The 26,375-nt window shown below is 39.9% G+C and overlaps 1 protein-coding gene and 2 pseudogenes across 1 annotated transcript in view; all 3 read left to right on the top strand.

The window, feature by feature from the left end:
* LOC140238363 (transient receptor potential cation channel subfamily M member-like 2) overlaps positions 1–26,375 on the top strand; it is a 370,479-nt gene that overhangs the window by 176,812 nt on the left and 167,292 nt on the right. The window contains exon 16 of the mRNA XM_072318295.1: positions 18,976–19,201. Within this exon, the coding sequence (XP_072174396.1) occupies positions 18,976–19,201 (226 nt within the window). The remainder of the gene's footprint in view (positions 1–18,975; positions 19,202–26,375) is intronic.
* On the top strand, positions 20,799–23,800 carry LOC140238357 (uncharacterized; annotated as a pseudogene).
* On the top strand, positions 23,652–24,656 carry LOC140238359 (integrase/recombinase xerD homolog; annotated as a pseudogene).

Raw genomic sequence — 26,375 nt, 5'->3', positions numbered from 1 at the left:
CCATATTATCATGAAATGATCATATTGAATCTAAATCTATTAGATAAAATCTGGCCATGAGAAAAAATGGTTTTGACATAAAATAGACAGAGTTTGGCCAAGAAAACTGGCTGCGGTCTGACAAATCTTGTTGCGCCTAGCTGAAATGCATGCAGTTATCAAGCACTAAGCTGCAAATTCTCCCCATTCTGGATGAGAAAAAAGAAACATATTATAACAGTATACACATTCACAAATTTGTGATTGCTCATTCGGTCAACCAAAACATATCATTTCTTAAAGTTAAAGAGTGGTTGCCGGACATCTGTTTCTGGGCCACCAATAATATGAGTCATGCTATAGCCATTTGTGTAGTGTGTAATAGCTGTGGACAACAGACAGTTTGGTTAGTTATGGCAAGCTGCTGTTATCCATTAGTAGAATTTGTCAAGTATTGTTACTTTATTGCAGGCTCTCTACGTAGGCGTGACAGATTTACTATCACGAGCATTCGCCCGCGTCCGGCATGCCTTCTTATCTGTTAAGCAGCCAGCTTGGCTCAAGCTTGGCATGCGCCCATGCCGTCCGCGTTCGGGAATGCCAGCTTAAAAGTCTTTTGTTTAGTGCCTTTGTTTCGAACACAATAGCGTCAACTTCACTGCACCCAATCGACCACGAAGCCATCGCTCCATGTAGCCAGCGTTCGGGAACGCCCGGATTAAGTCTTCCTTTGTCTTGTGCTGAACACTTACACAGTTGATTTCATGGAAGCTTAAAAAACGGACAAACTAGCGAACAAATGAAACCACCAAAGGCATCGCACTATTATGCATTATAGTAACGCTGTGATTACCTTAATTTGCGTCGATGAGAGGGGTAATCAAAAAGTATCCGAAATAGTATTTATTCCCCGTACATGAGCGTGAGACCACTCTTGTAAGCAGCTTCTCAGGTGAAGCAAAATGTGTGTAATGAAGTGACAAGTGTATTAAGAAAAACATTCACAATAGCTAGGTAGATTGACGGAAACCTGACACCCATGGCCGTGCCAGCCAGGCAACAGGCTGGTGGAAATTTCCAGGAACTTCAAAGCAGGTTTGCCGCCAGGCAAAACCGCAGGGTAAAGGAATTTGCGTACGCGCTGAATGGGTCGTAAACATCGTGTCAATTGCATGGGGCCTGGGAACAGGGGCTATGTATAGTAACCCTGTGCTGTATAATATGTGCATGCTGATGGAGACACATGCTGGAGTTGGCGAGAGCTAGCTGATGAGAGCTACTTGCCTGAAACCAGGGAGGTACACATCTGGCCCTGCTGAAACTATGGAGCTATAGTACAGTAAAGTCGACACGATAAAAAAGTCCAGATTTTTGCCTTTGTTATTCCTTGAAAATTTCTTCGTCTTAGTCGACATTTAGAAGTTGACAACTTGCGTAAGTCGACCTGATTTTTTAGTGCCAACTGAGCTGAAATACGTGTTTATTCCCTCGTCTAAAGTCGACATAATTTTTTTTTTTCGCTCAAAATCTTATCGCCATTCTCTGAAAAAGAATTGTTTTCCCGCTCTGATTCGCTGCATTTCTAATCGGTAATTCGCTAGTGTACGGCGTGGTAACGTTCGCGCCATGTGTCCATTGTCTTGTACGCCAGAAATGAAAGGGCATACATTCATTTACATTCTTTGGAGAATTACATGTAGTTGCCTACCCAAAGCAGTTCACTTTCCCCCTTTTCTCCTCGTTATTCTCAAAACGCACAAACTGTGTACACATAAAGGTCCTAGTAGAAAATCATTATCAGAACATGATACACGTGTAGGTGTTTCTGTTTATCCGAATATTCTAACATTGATTATTCCTAAGCGTTAATAGAAACCTGGGCCCGTTTTTAGAAAATTAATTAAATGCAACTGAAAATTAAATGCAGGTGTATCAAATCACGAGCAACTTTGCACATAAACGCAGTGCGTTGCTGAAAAGGCTTGCGTTTGATAATCATATGAAACTAGAAAATAGTTGTACAAACCTGAAACTCAATTGCGTTGAAACGCAACTCTTAAAATCAAATGAGGTCCATCAAATTACGCGCAATGCTGTATTCAAACGCAAGAGCGTTGCAGGGAAGACTTGTGGTTTTCGTAAGAAACTAGAAACTGTGGTTAAAAGCATCTCTTAACATCTACGGAGGTGCGTTATTGTTGAAAAGTCTTGCATTATTTTGTTTGTTTTTTTCGTACGCAAAATTAAAAATTAAACGCAGCCCTGAAAATCAAATGCAATTGCAAGTCCTTGTGTTCACGCGGAACGCTGAATAGACTTGCGTTTGATAATCGTACGAAACTCGAAAATTGTAGGGAACTTCTTTAAAACTCAGTTGCGTTTCAACGCGATTCTATAAATCAAATGCAAGTCCATCAAATCATACGCGACGCTGTATTTAAACGCAAGAGCATTGCAGGGAAGACAAGCAGTTTTTGTACAAAATTATAAGAAACTGTGTTTAAACGCATCTCTAAACATCTACAGAAGTGAGTTATTGTTGAAAAGACCTGCATTATGTTTTTCTTTGAAGTTCGTACGCAAAATTAAAAATTAAACGCAACCCCAAAAATCAAATGCAAGTCCATCAAATCACACGGAACGCTGAAAAGACTTGCGTTTAATAATCATCCGACACTAGAAAATTGTAAGAAACTTAAACTCAATTGTGTTTATAACAAATAAAGACAGAAAAAACTGACCAGAAAGAATATAAATTATTAGTGGAAAAGTGAGCAAAGAAAATGGGATTCCATCGGGATTCGAACCCGAGACCTCCGGATTGCTAGACCGGTGCTCTACCGACTGAGCTATAGAAAGCCCTAGTGCAGTGTTCGTCCCAGAAACCCTTAATTCTCAATGCTCGGGTGGTCAGAAGCTATAGCAGTGTGTTTGTGTGTGACACACACGCACACACTTGAACCTGGCATAAACCCGAAGGATAATTCAACTTGGGGATAAATGCGAGGGATCACCGAAGTGATGCAGCTTTTTGAGTTTGTAACAAATAAAGACAGAAAAAACTGACCAGAAAGAATATAAATTATTAGTGGAAAAGTGAGCAAAGAAAATGGGATTCCATCGGGATTCGAACCCGAGACCTCCGGATTGCTAGACCGGTGCTCTACCGACTGAGCTATAGAAAGCCCTAGTGCAGTGTTCGTCCCAGAAACCCTTAATTCTCAATGCTCGGGTGGTCAGAAGCTATAGCAGTGTGTTTGTGTGTGACACACACGCACACACTTGAACCTGGCATAAACCCGAAGGATAATTCAACTTGGGGATAAATGCGAGGGATCACCGAAGTGATGCAGCTTTTTGAGTTTGTAACAAATAAAGACAGAAAAAACTGACCAGAAAGAATATAAATTATTAGTGGAAAAGTGAGCAAAGAAAATGGGATTCCATCGGGATTCGACCCGAGACCTCCGGATTGCTAGACCGGTGCTCTACCGACTGAGCTATAGAAAGCCCTAGTGCAGTGTTCGTCCCAGAAACCCTTAATTCTCAATGCTCGGGTGGTCAGAAGCTATAGCAGTGTGTTTGTGTGTGACACACACGCACACACTTGAACCTGGCATAAACCCGAAGGATAATTCAACTTGGGGATAAATGCGAGGGATCACCGAAGTGATGCAGCTTTTTGAGTTTGTAACAAATAAAGACAGAAAAAACTGACCAGAAAGAATATAAATTATTAGTGGAAAAGTGAGCAAAGAAAATGGGATTCCATCGGGATTCGAACCCGAGACCTCCGGATTGCTAGACCGGTGCTCTACCGACTGAGCTATAGAAAGCCCTAGTGCAGTGTTCGTCCCAGAAACCCTTAATTCTCAATGCTCGGGTGGTCAGAAGCTATAGCAGTGTGTTTGTGTGTGACACACACGCACACACTTGAACCTGGCATAAACCCGAAGGATAATTCAACTTGGGGATAAATGCGAGGGATCACCGAAGTGATGCAGCTTTTTGAGTTTGTAACAAATAAAGACAGAAAAAACTGACCAGAAAGAATATAAATTATTAGTGGAAAAGTGAGCAAAGAAAATGGGATTCCATCGGGATTCGAACCCGAGACCTCCGGATTGCTAGACCGGTGCTCTACCGACTGAGCTATAGAAAGCCCTAGTGCAGTGTTCGTCCCAGAAACCCTTAATTCTCAATGCTCGGGTGGTCAGAAGCTATAGCAGTGTGTTTGTGTGTGACACACACGCACACACTTGAACCTGGCATAAACCCGAAGGATAATTCAACTTGGGGATAAATGCGAGGGATCACCGAAGTGATGCAGCTTTTTGAGTTTGTAACAAATAAAGACAGAAAAAACTGACCAGAAAGAATATAAATTATTAGTGGAAAAGTGAGCAAAGAAAATGGGATTCCATCGGGATTCGAATCCCGATGGAATCCCATGGAATCCCATTTTCTTTGCTCACTTTTCCACTATCAATTGTGTTTAAACGCAATTCTAAAAGTCAAATGCAAGTCCATCAAATCACAAGCAACGCTGTATTTAAAACGCAAGAGCGTTGCAGAAAAGACTTGCGGTTTCTGTACGAAACTAGAAGCTGCGTTTAAACGCATAAAAATCTATACCGAAGCGTGCTATTGTTGAAAAGACTTGAATCATTTTTTATTTCGTAACGGAAGTTTCGCCGTGACCGAACTTAGTCTGCACTAGCAGGGGAAAGACATCGCAACATTTACACGTTTCAAACTACCGAAACGCATCGTGCTTCACGAAATGTCAATGAAAAAATAGTAGCAAATTATTGTTACTGCAGTTCGCTATTCCGAAGGTTTAAATCTCAGTCCAAAGTTAAATAAGTCCGACGATGGAAAGATATTTATCTTTACGAAGGTTAAATCCGAAAGATGTCGTTTCCGGATTAACAAATTTTTCTTCTTCTTTTTATTTCAGACTGGCCCGCGCCGTACAGAGCGGTAATGTTGCGAATCAGAGCGCGAGAACAATGTATGGCAATAGAAATTTAAGCAAAACAAATAAAAATATGGCGACTTAGGGAAGGAAAATCACACATCCTATTTCAACTCAGTCGGCACTGAAAAATTATCTCGACAGAATCATACGAATTCACACACATATCTTCACAGCAACGCACTTGAATTGAAATCGCAAAGTTGCATGCACTTTGGGGAATATGCGTTTGTTTTTTCAAATCAAATTTAAAACGTACAGTGTCTAGAAACGGGTCCAGGTTTCGGATCCCGCTCTTTCAAAATCTCTCAAGAGATTTGGGTTTTGTGCAATGCCGTTACTAATCCGCGTGTCTTGTTTCGCAATAAAACTCGAATGAAGATGTACACAGCGATAGAGGCTCAGCTCAGTAGATACTTGCCTCAAGTGACAATATTCATGTGTACAACAAAAGAGTTTGTGAGCCCATTAGCGCAATGTCTATTCATACCTATGTGTACCTGGTGCCCGATCGATACTTTCATTGTTTGATGGCACGTGTAGTTGACCATTGAAAGGGGATGCAACTATAGGCCTACAGCTTGACTGCTTCCGCACAGGAGGAATACCAACCTGTCCATTCTCAAGTCGACCTGCAAAGAGAATCTCGCTTTTGAGCATTTCAGGCTCTTGGAGAATTGTGGGAGGAACGGGTTAAGAAAACTCATTTAAACTATGTATGTAATCATCCCTCTTCCCTGGTTATGTAATGGGCTGACGGTCGAGAGTCATCAGTGAAGATTGAAAGTAAGCCTACTTTTTGCAAAGCGTATATAATGACAACTTGTGCAACAATAATTGACCTGGCTATTTGTTAATCGGCAAAATGTAATGTGTGGGCCTATTTTCTTATAGGTCAGCAAGACTCTGTGTGATGTCTTTCTATGTCTATGGGGGGTGGGGGAGGATTGGATGGGTTTGGCAGGGATTACAGAGAGAAATCCGAAGACAAAGTATAATCAAAGTCCCATCTTCAGCTCGTGATACTTGTATAAACATACGACATTTAATCCTTATCAGCAGAGTCTTTGTACATGTATAATTATTTCAGAAAGTGACAGAAAGCTGTGTCACTTCTTAAGGGATGCGTCTTCACTTTGGTCATTGGAATGTTGGAAGGACAGTTGTTTGTTGTGTGTACCTGACGGTCGAGAGATCCATGTCTAAACTGCCTCAGCAGCTTTGCGAAATAGCGGCGCATATCTAAAGTTTGTAAAAGAATTGTTTAGCATGGCAAGGAAACCACAGTCTATGAACGCGAACTCACAGAGCTCTTGCACGCTTTCGTATACTGATAATGTTATCTTTATGAGAGTGTAAAGGTGATGGTGAATCATAGTTCTTGCTCAAGAGTTTTTATATTGGTACTTTTCTTATAAGTTAACCTGGATAGGAAAGACGAGAACTTAGATATCACAATCAGTTGGATTTTATAACAGAGTGACACTGTATACAGTGTAGGACCTACTAATTGCTATTTCATCTTCTGGTCGACCAAATAAAGGTCATCCACAAAGAACAATTATACCACAACGCAGAATAAGCGTGTTTTTCGTACATTATTTGGTGATCTGTCGATGTACGTGTTTGTTGTCATTTTTATCTTTCAATGGTGTTTCGTAATGAGGATTTTCACTGAAAACCTGACAAAACGTTCATCAAAGGGGGGGGATTTAAATGTAAATATCGAATAGTTTATAGAAATAACATGTAAATTGAACAATCACATAAAACTGCGTAATCTATTTGAATCTTTAATTTGGGATAACGTGAACATGTATTGTTAGTCTTTTTTCATTTATTTCTTAAACTTCTTTACTTTCTTTTTAAGTTTCTTGCAATCTTTAAAGCATCTGAAATCGTACATCATTTATTAAGTGTTAATCGTCACATGAAAATCCGATGGGTAACGCAAAGTGTTTGACACCAGGGTTCATACACTTCCACATTTTTAAAATTCCCTGACTTTCCATGACTTTCCAGAGCAGAAAATGTAAATTTCCATGACCATTTTACACGATGTACACATCTTATTCTAAAGAGTGTAAAAATACATCATCATAATACTAGGAAGCAAAACACAAAACAAGTGTGTATACAAGACTGCACACCAACCCATTTTTTTATGCCGGTCCAACCTGTCTGTCAAACCAGTATATGCCCCGTTTTACCATTTTTTACTGGTCCGAGCAGAAAATTTACTGGTCAAAAACAACAACCTAAAAAAACATTAAATGACTTGCAAACTTATTTTCTTGTTTTTTATGGACTACTATTACCTCCCCCCCCCCCAAAAAAAAGAAAATAAAAAAATAAAAAAATTTGCATTTTACAGATTTAGTATTTTGTAAACTTGCATTGTTTATTGCACAAAAAATTGAAAAAGAATAAGAAAAAAATTGAATGTTTGTGAATTACAGTGTAAAATGATAATGAACAAAATCAGATCGTATCAAATGCGTTTGTGACTTTTTCTAAACATCGGCGCACGTATGCGTTTCTTACTTTGCTGCGTAATTCACACTCTTGGTGCCGAGTTGGATTGCAATGATTTCATGAATTATTTTAGCTGTGATATTTTCTGATGCACGCTCCACAAGGGGTTCTTTATTTTTCTCCTGATAATATCTTCGCATTTGTGCATGCGTTCTTGAAAGGTACACGGCATGCAGGGCCGAATTCGCAATCCTTTTTGCACCTATTTCTACCTCAAATATCAGCGGGATTGTGACGATTTCATGAATTACTTCAGCTGTAATCTTTTATGATGCACGCGCCAAAAGGGGTTGAAAATGCATCCTTTATTTTTCCTGATAAACTCTTCGAATTTCGTAAATGCGTTCTTAAAAGATGTACGACACGGCCGAATTCATGATACTTTTTGCGCTTATTTCTACCTCAAATATCAGCGGGATTATGGCAATTTCATGAATTACTTCGGATGTAATCTTTTGTGATGCACGCACCAGCTATCTAATGGTTGAAAATGCGTCATCTATTTTTCTCCCGATAATCTCTTCGCATTCCGTACATGCGTTCTTAAAAGGTATACGACACGGCCAAAAATCATGATTCTTTTTGCGCCTATTGTTTCCTTAAAGGGGATGGCTAGTAACCGATCAATGGGAATCAGTGGGAATGCTGAGGGATGATTGTTCAAATCCTTGTGGGATTCACTTAAGAGTACATTATGTATCTACTGTTGTGTGAAAATTATTTGCTTCAGAACGGTCTCATATTCAAGCAATGTGCATATTAATGCCCCGTCACTGACCAGGGACACTTACCTGGAAACATTAAACTGCACATTACTTGAATATGAGACCATTCTGAAGCAAATAATTTTTCACACAAGAATAGATATATAATGTACTCTAAAATGAATCCCACAAGGATTGGAACAATCATCCCTCAGCATTCCCACTGATTCCCACTGATCAGTTACTAGCCATCCCCTTTAATCTTCAACGGGATTGCAATGATTTTATGAATTATTATTCGGCTGTAATCTTTTATGATGCACGCGCCAAAAGGGGTTGAAAATGTGTTCTTTATTTTTCCCGATAAACTCTTCGAATGTCGTAAATGCGTTCTTAAAAGATGTATGACACGGCCGAATTCACGATCCTTTTTGCGCCTATTTCTACCTCAAATATCAGTGGGATTGCAATGATTTCATGAATTACTTCGACTGTCATCTTTTATGATGCACGCGCCAAAAGGGGTTGAAAATGTGTCCTTTATTTTTTCACGATAAACTCATTTCGTAAATGCGTTCTTAAAAGATATATGACACGGCCAAAAATCATGATTCTTTTTGCGCCTATTGTTTCCTTAAACTTCAACAGGATTGCAATGATTTTATGAATTATTATTCGGCTGTAATCTTTATGATGCACGCGCCAAAAGGAGTTGAAATCGTGTCCTGTATTTTTCTCCCAATAATCTCTTCGCATTTCGTACATGCGTTCTTAAAAGGTAGGCGTATACGACACGGCCAAAAATCATGATCCTTTTAGCACCTATTTCTACATCAAATATCAGCGGGATTGCGATTATTTCATAAATTATTTCGGCTGTAATCTTTTGTGATACACGCACCAGAAGGGTTGAAAATGCGGTCTATATTTTTCTCCTGATAATCTCTTCGCATTTGTGCGAGCGTTTTTAAAATTATACACTGCATGCAAGGCCGAATTCGAGATTCTTTTTGCGCCCATTATTGTTTCCTCAAATTTCAACGGGATTGCGATAATTTCATTAATTACTATTCGGCTGTAAAGGGGTTGAAAATGTGTCCTTTATTTTTCTCCCGATAATCTCTTCGCGTTTAGTACATGCGTTATTAAAAGGTATACGACACGGCCGAATTCACGATCCTTTTTTGCGCCCATTTCTACCTGAAATATCAGCGGGACTGTGGCGATTTCATGAATCAATTCGGTTGTAATCTTTTGTCATGCATGCACCAGAAGGGTAAAAATGTGTTCTACATGAAATAGGTTTTTTATGTTGATCCAAATATTCTAACATTAATTATTCCGAAGCGGTATTAGATACCTGGGCCCTTTCTAGAAAATTTATTAAAATTAGTCAAGGCGCTAATTCCTGTAAGGGGTTTAATTGAGGAGTTCGTTCAACCCACTCCGCAGAAAAGGTTTGACCAGACAGGGTGGTAGATGGGACCTCCATGAAATCCCCAGGTAGTATGTGATTCCAAATTGTGGTGTCAGTAGAATTTTACTGGCCACTTTTCATCATTATTTGTTGGAACAAACGTAATTGAGTCTGCGCATACCAAGACTATTACACGCACCACTAGCACTGTTACAGGCGCCAGTGCCAGTGCTTCGTGTAGTAGTCTTAGCGCACACATACTTTTTCTTCGACAAACGAGGGGTTTTGCCTGCAAACTAACTTTTCACGCCAAGCTGTGGTCGGTGTAGTGTAGTTTCTAGCCGTTTTTATTTTGTCTTTATTTCTCCAAGTTGAAGCTAGCCGAGTGACAGCGCATACCCAGTGATTGTGACGCCCGAATCGCAATCACTCGGAATGTGCACTCACTCGGCTTAGCGCAATATACAGCGGGCTCTCCACAATGACACAAACTGCAACTCAGAGAAATAAAGACGAAATAAAAACGGCTAGAAATTAAGACTAGGGTCGGTGACGTCGCTATTGGGGCACTGAAAATGACACAATTATCACAGTTTTTGCATTTATTTCATAAAGAATTCGTCAAAACTGCATAGAACTATATATGTACATGTTGCTAGAGATGTCAGCAATACATTGGGATGCATTGTAAGTTATAATATTGTGCATGGTTACCATGGTAACCGGATGCCTACAGGTGATTGGTAACCCCCAAAATGCCTCCTACTGCTGAAAACTTTTTAGATACAATTAAAACAAGTTTTTTTTTATTGATTATCGTAAAAGAAGTATTTTCCTTTTCCCATGGCAACCAGTATTATCCAATCAGGATTCAGCTGTCAATAACTCAAAAACTAAGGCCCATAATTTCAAAAAGCTCAATAAGCATTTCCTTCCTTCTGCATAAGTGTACCACATATGTGAAGAATATATTGAAGTATTCTCAAGTTACAGCAAAATTTGTAAACAAAGGCATAATAAACGGCCACTGAAAGAAAGATATCTGTTGAATAGCAAAATGCATGAAAAAGTTGCATCCGTCGTACTTTCAACACAAATTTGTATAGGCAAATGTAGTTTTTAGTAATGTATGGACACAACTTTCCCTTAAATATATAGGTGAATACAGAGAGCAAAGCCAATCATATTCTAAGGTTAGCTCTTTTGAGTATTTACAGAGTGATGGTTATTCAAAACAATTCTGGAAAAGAGCAGAGGAAAGCATTTGATTGTTTACGTTCTTAAAGGAAGTTTCTCCATAAGAATGCAGAAAAAAATCCTTCCTAAAGAAGGAATATACACGTGCACTGGATTATCCATCGAAGAATTAAGCATACTTTTTGTGTTCGTTAGCTATTGTAAAAAAGAAATAGAATAAAATGAAAAATCTTGATATGTAAATTTGTATCAAAACGTGCAGTAATGAATTAATGTTAAGGAGAGAATTACGGGGGAAAAATCTTGAGCATCTTTTCCCTTTTATCCAGGCTAATTTTACAGTGTTAAGGTAGGTACTTTGATATCCGATCTACAATGGGTGATGTGCACGAAAGACAAAAAAACCCCAAACAAACAAACAAACAACCTGTCTAAATTCCATACATATATATATATATATTTTTTTATTTTTTTTTTTTTGGGGGGGTACCAATCACCTGTAGGCATCCGGTTACCATGGTAACCATGCACAATATTATACCTTGCAATGTATCCCATTGTATTGCTGACATCTCTCGTTTGTATTATGTAGTTTTAAGGCGTTTTGATGAATTCTTGGTGAAATACATGCAAAAACTGTGATAATTTTGTCATTTTCAGGGCCCCAGTAGCGACAAGCGTCACCAACCCTAGTCTTGATTTCTAGTCGTTTTTATTTCGTCTTTATTTCTCTGAGTTGCAACTTGTGAATTCTGCAAAAGCCCCTGTATTGCGCTAATCCGAGTGAGGGTGTATACAAAGTGATTGCGACAAAAACAGTTTGGGCGTCGCAATCACTGGGTATGAGCGCTCGCTCGGCTTGCTTCAAGTCGGAAAAATAAAGACGAAATAAAAACGTCTAGAAACTACACTACACCGACCCCAGGTTGGTATGAAAAGTTAGTTTACAGGCAAAAACCCTTGTTTGTCGCAGAAAAAGTCTGTACGGGCTAAGACTACTACACGCGCCACTGGTATTGGCGCATGTAGCAGCGCTAGTGGTACGTGTAGTAGTCTTAGCGTTCACAGACTTCTTCTCGAAGAATAAGGTCTTGTCGCAACTAAAGTGGCCTGTAAAATTTTATTGATACCACAATTTGGAATCACATACTACCTAGGGGTGTTTTAGAGGGTCCAACCGACCACCCCATGCAGTCAAACCTTTTCTGAGGGGTGGGTTGAACGAAGTCATTTTTTCAGGGTCCCTGCGCCTTGACTAAATGCAGCTAATAATGCAACTCAAAAAATCAAAAGCAGGTGTATCAAATCACACGCAACTTTTGCATTTAAACGCAAGTGCGTTGCTTAAAAGACTTGCGTTTGATTACCATATGAATCTAAATTGAACCTGAAACTCAATTGCGTTTAAACGCAACTCAAAAAATCAAATGCAAGTCCATCAAATCACACACAACGATGTATTTAAACGCAAGAAATTATCATATTTGTGGTAAGAAACTTCGTTTTCGAATCAGCTATATAACGTCCGAAATTTCAAAAAAAAAAAGAAAAGCGAACCTTCAGCATAATAACAAACTTTAGCGAATCGTAACAGGTTTTTTTTTTTAATCGAGCAGTGTGGAATAACAAATATCCGACATTTATTTTAGCATGGTATGGAGCAGAATGTTACTGCTATTCACTTTCAAAAGTAAAAGCAATCATCTGACATTTATTCTGGCATCTTCTGAATGTTGTTACTATTTACTTTCGAAAGTAAAGCAAATATCCGACATTTATTTAATCACCGTATGGAATTGAATATCACTCTGATTCATTTCCGAACGTCAGAGGAAACATTTATTTTAGCATCTTCCGGAGCTGAATGTTATTGCTATTTACTTTTAAACATAAAAGCAAACATCAGACATATATTTTATCATCATACGGAGTTGAATAATTTATTATTATTCATTTCCGAACGTCAAAGCAAACATTCAACATTTATTTCAGCATCTTCCGGAGCCGAATGTTATCCTTATTCATTTCCGAATGCAAAATCAATTATCTGACATTAATTTAAGCACCGTATGGAGCTGACTCTTACCGTTATTCATTTCTAAAAGTATAAGCAAACATCCGACATTTATTTTAGTATCATACGGAGTCGAATATTACCGTTATTCATTTCCAAAATTAAGAGCAAACATCTGACATTTATTTTAGCATCTTACGGAGCCGATTGTTACTGCTGTTCATTTTCGAAAGTAAAGGCAAACATCCGACTTTTTTGGTGGCCTCCTCGGGCCACCAAAATCTGAAATTTTGGTGGCCCGACGTGCGTTTTTGGTAGCCCCGGGCCACTGGGCCACCGTAAGTGTCGAGCCTTGACTAATGTCATCGAAAAGTAAACCAGAATGCAACTTCTCGCTTGTGAATTATTGCTTGTGAATAATCACAAAACTTTGGCAAAACTTTTGGAATACCAGTCCTGTTCATGACGCTTGGAAACTGCGAGTCGAGAGAATTTTGCGAACTGATGCAATGTTACTCCGTAGCGTAGACGACTGTACTTGACGATTAAAAATACATGTGGAGTTGCAATCATTTGTAAACTGTCTGAAGTGCGCGATTTCTCTCACCCTGTTTTTTGCCACGCAATTTATTTTTAACTGGCAAGAACGATGTGGAATTCTGGCATCCACCGTGAATTGTGAACTTGCCGGCGCAAATTGTTCTTTTCATAGGTGAAGCCGTGCGCGGAAGGCAGGTGGTTGGGATAATCCTTGCATTCCTAAAGCGGAAAGGAACGCCATGAATGCGACTTGTGAGCAAGTCTGTTCTGTTGCGTCCAATGAACGCCCTCATTAGGCTGATGAATAGAGGGATTAAGCCCCCCATTCTGCACGCAGGAGGAATAGGGGCGTCCCCTAACAAAAGGAGGAACGCAAGCGTTCCCCATGCGGCCGAACGCTCGTGATAGTAAATCTGTCACGCCTATACAAGGGATACTTTACACCGTAGTAAAGGTATTATATAACTGCTGTAGTAAACCACTTTCATTACCAACATCATTATCCAGTGTCTATTTTAATACAGTTGCAACTTAAACACAGCTGTTATTGGTTTTACAAAATCTGAGTTACACAGGGGTCATACTCTTTCTCATAAATTGAATTCCATGACCTTTCTAGCCAGAATGCCATGACCTTTCCATGACTTTTATACATTTTTTTTTTTTTTTTGCACATTAGACTGAAAATTTGACTTCAAATCAAAACAAAGCAAAGAGAATACAAACACATCTTACACAGACAACAGATAAGCTTCTATCCTGTAAAACAAAGAAAAATATCTCCCCGGCAGCGTCTAGCTCAACCAAATATTGGCACCAGGTGCACCAGCATTTGTATATAATGAAATACTCCTTACTTTTCAACATGATTAACCATTACTTAGCTGGGTTAACCTTACTAAGCTGAGGTAATCATATATGAACTGCTTTCTAATCTAACAACATATTAATTCACAAAAAGTTTATATAAACTGAACTTTATTGAGCAAGCATAACTACACGCAGCCGCTGTCGCTTCACGACAGCGGCTGCACGTCTACCCTATTCGTATATGTTGTCATTTTCCGGTGGGTGTACGTTTCCTTCATGAATATCTTTATTAATTGTAGAAAATATAAGGAATCCCCATAGTCTCTGATATTCATTCAATAACCGGTATGCGATTTTTTTTTTTTTTATTACGTCAAAAACACACCGAAATCCGTGATTGAAATCAGCGTCCTTATTGCTTCACTCCTCATCTTTTGCATGTTATTTGAATGGCAATCACTCTCGTATATCTACAACGTAGCGAGTCATAAAAGTTCATGACCTTGTCGGAGCGGAAGTGACCCATGCAAAGGTCAAATTATAAGAGCAACATGCGCGGAAATACATGTACGTAGCAGATGACAAGCTTTACGTAACGCACAAAACGCACAGGCGTACGTAAAATGCTACCATGGTACTTCCGGTTGACCATTCGTGTTAGTTCATTGATTTTGTGAATCATCGCACGATCTACTCCGAAAAATTCCACAATAAGGTCTGGATACCAACAAAACACCAAATTCAACTCAACCATCAGCAAAATACGATGTAGGTGAGTGGTAAAAATCATCTTATTGGTAAAATCAAACAAAATTAAAGACATTTTAATGTGATTTCGCCATCAAAAGCGATGGTCGTATACAACGTAAAACACTAGTAGATGTCAGACGGTCTGGTCAGGCTAGAGCAAGCCCTTCGTTACGAAACATAAAACTATAAATACCATTTTAACAATGCACATATCCACTATTATTATCTTCCTAATAATTACCCCAACGTAAATCTATTCTGCCCCTACCAAATTTATGCAAATGTAACGTTTATGTATATCTGTGACCCAGTGCCCCAAATTCGCTGGATTGCCTGTGAAACGAAACCCGCTACTTTACAGACGACGTCCATATACTTGAATAACTCCCTTGCCCGGGTAACGTGTCTCTTGGTATACACGGAAGCGTAGATAAGAAAAGCACCACTAGTCTACTGCTCTATTATTTAAGTCTATATTAGAAGTTACTCGCGGGAATTTGCGCTGCGGCTAAATTTGTAGTGTAGAGCCCGAATATATCAAACCCTTAGGGGATTGATCACTTTGAATCGAGGCATTCTTGAATAGACAACCAAAAATTACAAACTCACCCTTCCATATCTTTCCTTTGATTGATATATGAGGACCGTTGAACGTAGCTCATCCATAGGTGCGCCATCAGGGAAGGCTTCGGGAATCCAGTGTCTAACAACTGACCCTGTACCTCGCCCTCAACCACAGGCATTTCATTAGTATTATGCACGGCTGCTGTAGGCCAAGGAACTATATGGTAGCCCTTCATATCGATCCTCACCGTTATCACCGGCCGCGTCAGTCATGTCCTGCTCTGATTGGGCTGTCACATGAGCTCTCCCAGCCGCCTGCCCCATAGCACGGTCCTCGGTCTGCTCCCTGTAGTACAGCTGCCTAACAGCGATACTTGCGCTTGGGCCCCGGCTGGTACTTCTAATGTTCGTCTGCTGGGCTTTGGGCCGCCGACATCACCAATCGCGAGGTCACTGGAACCGTGGACGGTGGAGGGGAAGTAGTCGTTCCTTGCCGGCGTGTATTGGGTTTGGGAGCATACCGAGCAACCCTCCTTGCTCTTGTCGGTGCCGGAGGAGCGCCGGCTGATGCTACAGCCCATGAGGTTTTCTGCTGTGAACATTTTGGTCTATGTTGTGGCATCTTGCCAAATCCACTAACCAGAGTTGACAGTTTTGTATCCAAAAGAATATTTCTATACTAGAATGGTACCCAATGTTCCGTAGCGATAATGTAAGACATAGTGCTCCTATACTAAACGATGATAAATGAAACAGCAGACAGTGTTCCTGCATGATCTTAGCTAGTAGTTTACCAATGATTTAAGCGAGAGCCCAAAATTGATGTTATCTCCATGAAATCCACATTCAGAACGATCCCTTCTCATGTTAGCTATGCTTTCCCACACTAAATATTAAATTTTCCCACGCGCAATGTTATGCGTACACTAAGGCGGTTCCGCCGTCGGGAACCATCAAAGGAGATCACTTGTTCATGTTTCCGGCCGCGCCCTTTGCTGTATACCGCCTGCCATCAGACCCGACTGGGCGGCGCCCCCCCCCCCCCCCAAAGGCAGAAAACAAGCCAGTGAGCGAGTGTAATCCCCTTTTAACGACTAGCGCCGTTAAAGGAAATATTTGATTTTAAAATATACATAAATTTATGTGTACAATATTAATTTACATGAATTATATATAACTAACATGAAATATTTTGTTTAAAATAATAAAATCACATATTTTCACATTTTATGATAAAATTACAACTGATCATTTGAACACTTAAGTTGGTTTTTAGACGCACAGCTGTCAACTTGAGAGTAGGGCATCAATGACGTAGCATCTTTTTGCAGGCTCTTACACGATCGCTTGCAGGAATTATTTTTCAAAAATCGCGTACGGAGACGGTTTTTAATTTCTATGCGTATAAACTGGTGAAAGGTTATATTTTTTACTCTTCTTAATTATCGGTACAGTGAAAATCTTAGGACTGCCTCCCTTTAAGGTACCATCAAACGCGTCAGATACGTTACCAATAGAATGTATCGTGCAGCAAAGTTAACCGTGACGCGCTTTTGTGCGCGGATTTAACCGGTTGACATCGTGCTCTATACGACATGATAAGAAAACATGCAGTTCTAAAAGGAATTAAAAGTTTATTTAATGGAAAATTGGTTTTGAAATGGCCGAGATATCCAAAATGAAGTAAAAGAAAGAGGTCCTAACAAAATGTGATGGCCGATCTACTTTTATTTGAATGTCTTCCTTTTACTTTATTATGGACATCTCAGTCATTTCTTAACCGATTTTCATCAAATAAACTTTTCGTAAGTTTAAGTAGATTTCAGTTATCTTGCAAAAGGTTAAAAACTGAATCCTCATCTAAACCAGAACTATATTATCCCTTAGAATTATGGCATTTACAAAAAGTGCTCTCAGATATACATTAGAAATCAATTTTATTTCTGTTTTGATGAGGTTTTGTGTGTGTGAGCGTTTTGTACCACAAAAAATTTTTGTCTGTAAAAATCAACTTAGGACTGTTAAGGGCTGAAGTCTGGTACCCACCTTATGTTGTCAACTCCACAGCAAAAGAGGCTACATGAATGCTCTATATCTTTGTTCATTATAATTTTGCATCTTATCTACATAAAATGCGCTCAGTATTATGGTTAAAGTCAAGAGCACTTCCTTGATGGCACAATGCTCTGAAAATGACTGTAGGATTTGATGTCTAAGGTTTTGCATCAGATTTTTTTTTTAACACATGACTGAGTGATCTTGGTTTGATGTAAATCGGTAGTTAAATGTGTCAATTAACATAAATACTTTGTCAGATACGTTACCATCGTTTCTCGATTCGTGAGACCTAATTTATTACAGACAGGAACAAAGGAAAATTGAATTGGTGCGTATCATGTGCATAGAAATCTTTTCCAACTTCATTTTTACCGTCTTCCATGTAATTACAAAATTTTGGAACTATATCAGAAAAAAAGTATTGTGGATTTGTGTTTGTTTGGTTCTCATATTTCACATATTTCACATATTTCTCAAAGATTTGTCGAAGGGTTATCTAATTTTCTACCTATGAGGAAATCATTCTTTACGTTTGGAAGTGCGGTGTTTCAATGGAAAAAAAGTCACATTGTGATGTTCATACAAGTTAAAATGAATTTATTGACATGATTGGTGCTGGGTCTGAAACATATGCTAATGGAACTTTTAATGTGTCAGATACATTACCACACACTGTTCTTCTTTTTCCGATCCAGAATGTATCTGGCAGAGATGTTACCTGGCATTTGCTATCTATGAGAAGTGTAATACTTATTCATGATGTTTCATACATAATCAATGAGATTGTTGATATAATTCAAATGCAGGTACAAAGTTAAATTAGGTTGACATATTTTAAGTCGAAATATATGCATTTTCGTGCTTTTTATTTAGCCTTCACTTTATAAATCAGGATCATTTTTATTACACATTAGATCACGTGTGACTCCAAAATGTTTCTGTGATGTTTGTTTATGTTTAAGCTTGTAGTTTTACATAAGCATTGCCATTTTAAAGTGAGAAATAAGCAGACAATCAACGATTTTCTAAGATGTTACCTCTGGTAACCAAGCTGATATATGGTACTACCATGTAAAAAAGGACTCTGCGTTTGGAAATGTTTCTAGAAAAAAAATATGAGGTTTCAAAAATCATCCATTGATTGTTTTGATTCCTACGGGATCAAACTTTCTGAATTGATAAAACATGAATGAAATCTTTGATGTTGAATTTTTGTCATTTGTACAACTGTAATTGCACGCTTTTTCGGAGAATGGCCCAATTGTGCTTTCATTGACTAAGGCACCAATTGCATAATGTGAACATTCAAATTTGTATTACACTGTAACTTACTCTGCTCATCAAAGTTTGCTCGTGAACAAAATGCTACAAAATTTGATTCTGACTAATAAATACTCTTTTCTCACCGTTTTTCCCCCATTTCTTTCAGGACGTATGAAGACCTTGCGATTGGCGTGTTAAATGAGTGTTATGAGGAAGATGAGGAGCGCTCCGCCTTGATTCTGGTCAGCGAGCTTCCTCACTGGGGGAACTCAACCTGTTTGACAATTGCCGTCAATGCCATGAACAAGAACTTCATAGCTCACTCTGGTGTCCAGAATCTTCTAACAGAGATTTGGATGGGCAAGATATCTGATGAGACAAGTCACTTTCACGTAAGAGCAGATATCTGTTTGTTTTTTTTCATCAACCCCTCTCACATCTCCAAGGTCCATGTGTCAAAGAACATTAAATTGCAGTAAAACAATACAAAGTTAACACAACTTCACGGTCAGTTAGTCAGAAACATTCCCCCAAAAGATAAGAATACAAAGGGCAAAAGATAAGAATACAAAGGGCAGAAAAGCTACTGCCAATACTGCCAAAACAACCAAATCCAAAGAGAAAGCAACTTTGCATGAGGCCGTAGGTGAAACTCCTGCCTCCACAGTCATAGCTAGGAACAAGGTCGCAGGCAAACCTCCCACCTCTCTGGCGGTATGTAACACAAACCTATAAATGTCGCGACCTGCATCAAACACAGGGGAAACTCGATATAACAAACACTGCTATATCGGGATATCAGTTATTACGAGGAAACTTTCCCGGTCCCAACTTACCTTCCACACAAGTCGATGTGCAAAACACTACTCTAGTGAGATCAGGGGCCCATTTCATAAAACTTGTCATCAGTGACAAGTTGTCATAGATGTGACAAGCTACTGAAATCCTTGCATCTGATTGGCTGAGAGCAAATTTGTCATAGAAATGTGGCAGTTGTCACTGATGACAAGTTTTATGAAATGGGCCCCAGGTATTACGAAATAACTGCTATAACGAGATAAATTTTGTGATTTCCAAACAAAGAAAAACATAATTATTCAAACCTGTTATAGCGAGGTAAAGCGAGATCTTGTATCAAGGTAGAGCTGAGGCGTATACGGTACTTTGCCTGTGTGATCATGTTCGAAGATTCTATGGCTCGGCAATGCAACGCAAAATGTGTCGAGCCCACTTGCTACATTTCACTCCACCTAGCACTGCATATTGCACGCTGTGTGTGTGTGTGTGTGCACACATGTGTCATAATGACGTAGAAGGTGTGAGGCAATCTGATACTGTGATTGGCTCTCTAATAGGGAATTCCCAATCTTCACACACGCTTTTATTAATACATTATGTACTTCTTTGCAAAATGTGTCACACACACACAGCATGCAGTTTAAGAGCACGTGTTCAAACCTTTCATACACAACACATGCTTTCCAGAACCATATACTTGTACATTGTACCAGTTCAGACACGATCATAACACAATCGCACACAAACTATACATGTACAAACCAGGCCTGGCTTTTTGGGCTGTTCTTTAGCTAGTGGAAGGTTGAACCCCCCCCCCCCCCCCAAGATCTCGACCGTCCAAACCTATTTCAAGCATAATTATGCTAAAATTAATTGATTTCAGCCATTGAAAGTGAAAATAATCATATTTTTGTGAATATGGTGAGAAAATGTATTTGCCTGCGTTACGCAGTATAGCTGGCAAATATTGTTTAGACGGCATAAGTGCGAACACTTAATTGTTTTCAGGAACGCATGACGGAATGCATTGTATCCGTCATGCGAGTGGAGGGAAATTTGAATATGAAATGTGATAGATGCCTGTGTAGGGAGCGGTGAGGAAGAAGAGGCATTCTAGCCTTGCACTCCATTGCTAGCACGTTCGAATTTGGGCCTCTCACAATCTACCTTCGTTTTACGCGGTTTCTCAATATGGATGCAGCCAGGATAGCCGACATGATTGACTCTAAAGTCAATCAGAGCCAAAACCGTCTTTTATCAGACCTCGATAATCTAATTTCAAACAGACTGAGCAATTTTCAGCAATCTTTGAACGAATCTCAGAAAGCTCTCAGTGACGCGCAAGTAGCCAAAATTGAAGAAATGCATGCGGACAACTACAAATTTCAACGCAAGGGCAACGAGGAACAGTACAAAGTCAACATCAAAGTTCAGAGGAAGTTGAGGGAAACAGAACAGATTCTGAAAGAAGAAAACGATATTACAACATCCGTTGCCGACGCGAAAGCAAAAATCGCGGAAGGTATTGACATTATAGACAAACGGCAAAAGTTAATCAAAATGGCCGACAGTTCACCCTTGGGGTGGAAGATGGTAGCAGAGTACGAGAATAACTCTTTAGCCGACAATTCCGACGATGAAAAGCGGATGTTCAAAGCAGAGGCTAGAGCCGAGAGGAAAGCGAAAAAAGTCAAAAAGCAGTGGGAGCCAAGGCGATTCCAACCATACGCCATGAACCGATCATCATGGAGGCCGATTCACACTGGCGCCAAAGACCAAGAAAATCATGCTTCAAGCAGCCGCGGAGGAGTAGACGAACGCAAGAGGCCGGGGCTTTGTTTCGCCTGCGGTAAACCCGGTCACTGGAAGGCTGACTGTCTAGCAAGAGGCAATAGATCCGACCAGATAAGTGGATCAGAATTTATTCACGTAGCTAAAGAGAATGACACAGAGTCTAAGTTAGATTCGATAGAAAGGGATCAATTTGATAGTACAAGTGACTTGAAGGCACTGCCCAAAAATAGTGGCAATAAGATTAATGTGTCCCCTGTTGGGAGATTGAAACAAAATGTGAATAAGTGGGCCGATTTCGGGGCCAGTAGGGAAATCTTGGATATTATTGAGAATGGCTACAAATTGCCTTTGCACACATTGCCTGATAGTAAAGAGCTTCGTAATAATAGATCCGCTTTAAATCATGGCATGTTTGTGGAAGAGGAGATTGGAAGGTTATTGGAGAAGGGTTGTGTGACAGAAGTTAAAACAAGGCCCACTGTTGTGAATCCTTTGACAGTTTCGGAGAATAAGGACAAATGTAGGCTCGTTTTGGACTGCAGACACATTAATCCACATTTATTCAAGCAAAAGTTTAAATATGAAGATACATCAGTGGCGAAGGATGTGTTCGAAGAAGGGGATCATGTGTTCACATTTGATCTTAAATCTGCATACCATCATGTAGAGATTTTTGAACCACACAGACAGTATTTAGGATTTTCGTGGTGTTCTGAAGGTCAAACAAGGTATTTCGTGTTTAATGTGTTACCATTTGGAATTTCCACGGCGGGTTATGTTTTTACAAAAATAACACGGGTTCCAGTCACCTACTGGAGAGCACAAGGGAAAAAGATTGTCATGTTTCTAGACGACGGGATTGCGGGATGCAGCGATAAGACAGAGGCGATAAAGATGAGCGGGTCAATTAAATCAGAATTGAACGAATTGGGTTTCCTTTTAGCGGATGAAAAGTGCGAGTGGGAACCTAGCAGTAACGCAACCTGGCTAGGATTGGATTGGAATTTTACATTGGGAGTAGTTCATGTAACGGACCTCAGGATACAAAAATTGAAAAAGTCAGTCGAAAGCATTTTGACCAAAGTGAACAGAACAGGCTTGTTTTGGTACGCGAACTAGCAAGTGTTGCTGGGCAAATCATTTCCACTCAACCTGCAGTCGGGTTAGTAGTTCAGTTGAAAACGAGAGAAATATTCAAGTGCATTAATAGCAGGGCTTCGTGGAATGCCCCAGTGTTAGTTTCTGACGAGGCGGTATCAGAGTTTAAGTTTTGGTATAAGAACATAGAACGGGTGAATGGCATCCCTATGACATTCGTGAAACCATGTAACGCTACTTTGTTTACAGACGCGTCGGCCACTGGGTACGGCGCCTACGTATGTGAAGATTCCAATCTGGAATTGGTTGGTTTCTGGAAAGAACAAGAAAAAGAGTAAAGCTCTTCGTGGAGAGAAATTGAAGCTCTGAGCAGAGCACTAAAATCGTTTGGTTCGTGCCTGGAAGGGCAGAGTGTCCGTTGGTTTACGGATAATAGAAATGTCACGAGAATTGTCCAGAAAGGAAGTAGAAGCCAGCAATTACAGAGCATTGCCCTTGAAATTCATGAAACTTGTGAAAAGTTTGGTTTAACCATAATTCCGGTTTGGATTCCTAGAGAACAGAATACACGAGCTGATAACCTCAGTAAAATTATAGACAGCGATGATTGGTACATAAGTCCAAATGTATTTGGTTATCTGGATCGCAGATGGGGGCCACACACAGTAGACAGATTTGCATGCGATTATAACTCACAGTGTAGAAGGTTTAATTCCAGATGGGGATGTCCAAATTCAGAAGGGGTAGACGCATTTAAACAGGCCTGGAGTGACGATGTTAATTGGTGGGTGCCACCACCGCGGCTGGCAGCCAGGGTTATTGATAAGGCAGTACAAGATTGTGCCAATGGTACCCTAGTTGTGCCGCAGTGGAAATCTGCTCCATTTTGGCCAAAAATTTTCAAAGGAGGCAAATTTGCTCCTTTCATTGAGAATTCATTTATGTTTTCCTCAAAGGAAGTAAAGAAAGGAAAGGGTAACAATGGCATCTTTGGTTCTTCGAGAACAACGGATTTCACTTTAATCGCATTGAAATTACGTTTTTGATCTTGTTTATCGCATCGCGACAGGTCTAGGACTATCAGCTGCGATCACAGATGAGATCAAGGCATCCGGAACGCAGACAAGGAATCTTCTTAATTTAGCCGGCAGCATGGCATCTCATTTAGTGCAGTCCAGGAGCGATGGCACCTCAAACAAGTATTACTCATCTTTTCGTAAATGGGAAGCGTTTATCACCGCAGAGGGCGGTAGAGCGATTCCGGCAGAGCCCATACACGTTGCACTGTACTTGACGAGTCTGATCGACGCGGGAAAGTCGCCTAGCGTCGTTCAAAGCGCCATGTATGCCATTAAATGGGCCCACGGTATGAGGGGTCTAGAGGATCCTACGACCAATAATTTTGTGTTAAATTTGATCGAAGCAGCAAAAAGGAAGAATTACAAAAGAGTATCCAAGAAGGATATTTTGTCAAATGAGCAACTTGTGCGCCTTTGTGACAATCACAGTGACACCCATGACATTCTGGTTCTTCGCGATTTAGCGTTCATCGTTCTTTGTTTTAGTGGATTTTTTAGGTTCGACGAAGCTCGTTCCTTGAAGTGTAACGATATTACTTTTCATGATAATTACATGTCTGTGTACGTTTCGAAAAGTAAGACTGATCAATTCAGGTAGGGAGATGAAGTAGTCATCAGCAACGGTCTGACAAATGCATGCCCCATGAGAATTTTGAAACGTTATATGGAGTGTGCAAAAATAGACCCAAAGTCGGGTCATTTTCTGTTCAAGCCTGCATACGCCAATAAAGGCAAAGTGTCTTTGATACATAAAAACAAGTCCATGAGTTACACAAGAACACGCGAGACGGTTGTAGCTCGCCTGAAAGAGGTCGGCGAAGGCTTGAATTTGGGTCTTCACTCATTAAGAGCCAGTGGAGCAACGGCTGCTGCCAGGGCCAAAGTGAAGGACAGAATATGGAAAAGACACGGTAGATGGAAAGGAGACAGGGCCAAAGATGGCTATATAGAGGATAGTCTGGAAGAAAGACTATCAGTCACCCAGGCGTTACATTTGTAAATAAATGGTAGTTGTATGAGGCAGAGCATAGGTCATTATGTAATTGAGACATAAATATACAGTTATGCCGGAGATTTAAATTTCTCACCTTGTTCAGAGAATACAAGTAAAATATTTATATTCCGGCTTATATGAAAACTGGGGGCATTAATGTTGTTTACTCTCATACGATTTTTGTCGTCCTTGATACGTTTTGATACGTTTTATGAAACATTACTAGAAATTGTTCGAGGAACGACCATGTTTCATAGCATCCGATCTTGGCATTTCGGAAAAATATGACCCGGAAAACGCCCTTCTTTGTGGTAGTCATTCTAGTAGCTCGGCAGGCTATATCCCAAAATATTGGATTGAGTATATTTTGTGGTGTCAAAAGTAAGGTGAAGGCTGTTAAAATGAGTGGATGATGGATGGGCAGTGTTTTGAACGATAGAGTGATGAACATGTATTTGCCTGCGTTACGCAGTATAGCTGGCAAATATTGTTTAGACGGCATAAGTGCGAACACTTAATTGTTTTCAGGAACGCATGACGGAATGCATTGTATCCGTCATGCGAGTGGAGGGAAATTTGAATATGAAATGTGATAGATGCCTGTGTAGGGAGCGGTGAGGAAGAAGAGGCATTCTAGCCTTGCACTCCATTGCTAGCACGTTCGAATTTATAAATTTATTAGAAACAAATCAAATTGATGTTTATGCTTACGACTTTGGTCTCAGCCATAGCCATAGGGTTTTTCCAGAGTTTTGCGCTTATTAAGTTTTATCTCTGGTTTTTTCACCCCGGGCTATTTCGTTAATTAGCCCTGTTATACATTGTTATATCGATTTCCAAAGAAATCGGGATCCGTGTCAGAAGATCGATATGCACATCGATATGAAATATGTCAAGACATATATGCAATTATTTTTATTATGTTGATCTCGATAATTAGAGATTTCTCTTAATAAAGGCCAGCTCTTCGTGCTAGTAGCTCGGCAGGCTATATCCCAAAATATTGGATTGAGTATATTTTGTGGTGTCAAAAGTAAGGTGAAGGCTGTTAAAATGAGTGGATGATGGATGGGCAGTGTTTTGAACGATAGAGTGATGAACACTATATTTGCATCTAGACTTTAAATTGTACACAAAATCACTTTTTAGCCATTTTTGGTCTGGCAAGCATGTATAAAAGGTTGTGCAGTGCCATAATGGTATGCCCGATTTTCGAGAAAGTGGTTCATAAGGTGTGCGAGACTTGAAAGTAAAAAGTCAGTGAGCGGCGCGGTCAAAAAAATTCGCGCGGCGGAATGGTCGTGGAAAATGTCAAGGGGGGTTGATTCAACCCTCCCATCTGTTTCAGGGTTAAGAAACACATTCTTGATATCATATTTCATTGCAAAAACATCTTTGCACATAAAGGTGATATAATTCTCTCACACACATTGCCAGGTTATAATTGAAAGGTGATCTGTAGTCCCACATATACAAATTATTGTCTTTATGATCTGCTTTTTTGTGCCAACTGATATAACAAGATATCGGCTATAATGAGGAAAACAGCTTGGTCCCACGACCTTCTCGTTATATAGAGTTTCCTCTCTACAAACACAATGGATCCAAGTGCCACCACAAATGCTGTCACTGTAGTATGTTTCTGCAGGCCCTTCAACTAGTGTTTCACGACCAAAGCTTGGGAACGTTTTCCACACAGGCGGAGGATACGCCAGGTTCCAAAGGCTTTTCCAGGACGGGATGACCTCCCGGCGCCATGAAACTGTCAACATCAGGGCATGTTCACACTATGGAGCCTGTTCA

This window comes from Diadema setosum, chromosome 14, assembly GCF_964275005.1.
Source record: "Diadema setosum chromosome 14, eeDiaSeto1, whole genome shotgun sequence".
Classification (NCBI taxonomy): Eukaryota; Metazoa; Echinodermata; class Echinoidea; order Diadematoida; family Diadematidae; genus Diadema; species Diadema setosum.
Note: the sequence above shows the minus strand (reverse complement) of the source record. Positions and strands in the feature narration are given on the sequence as shown.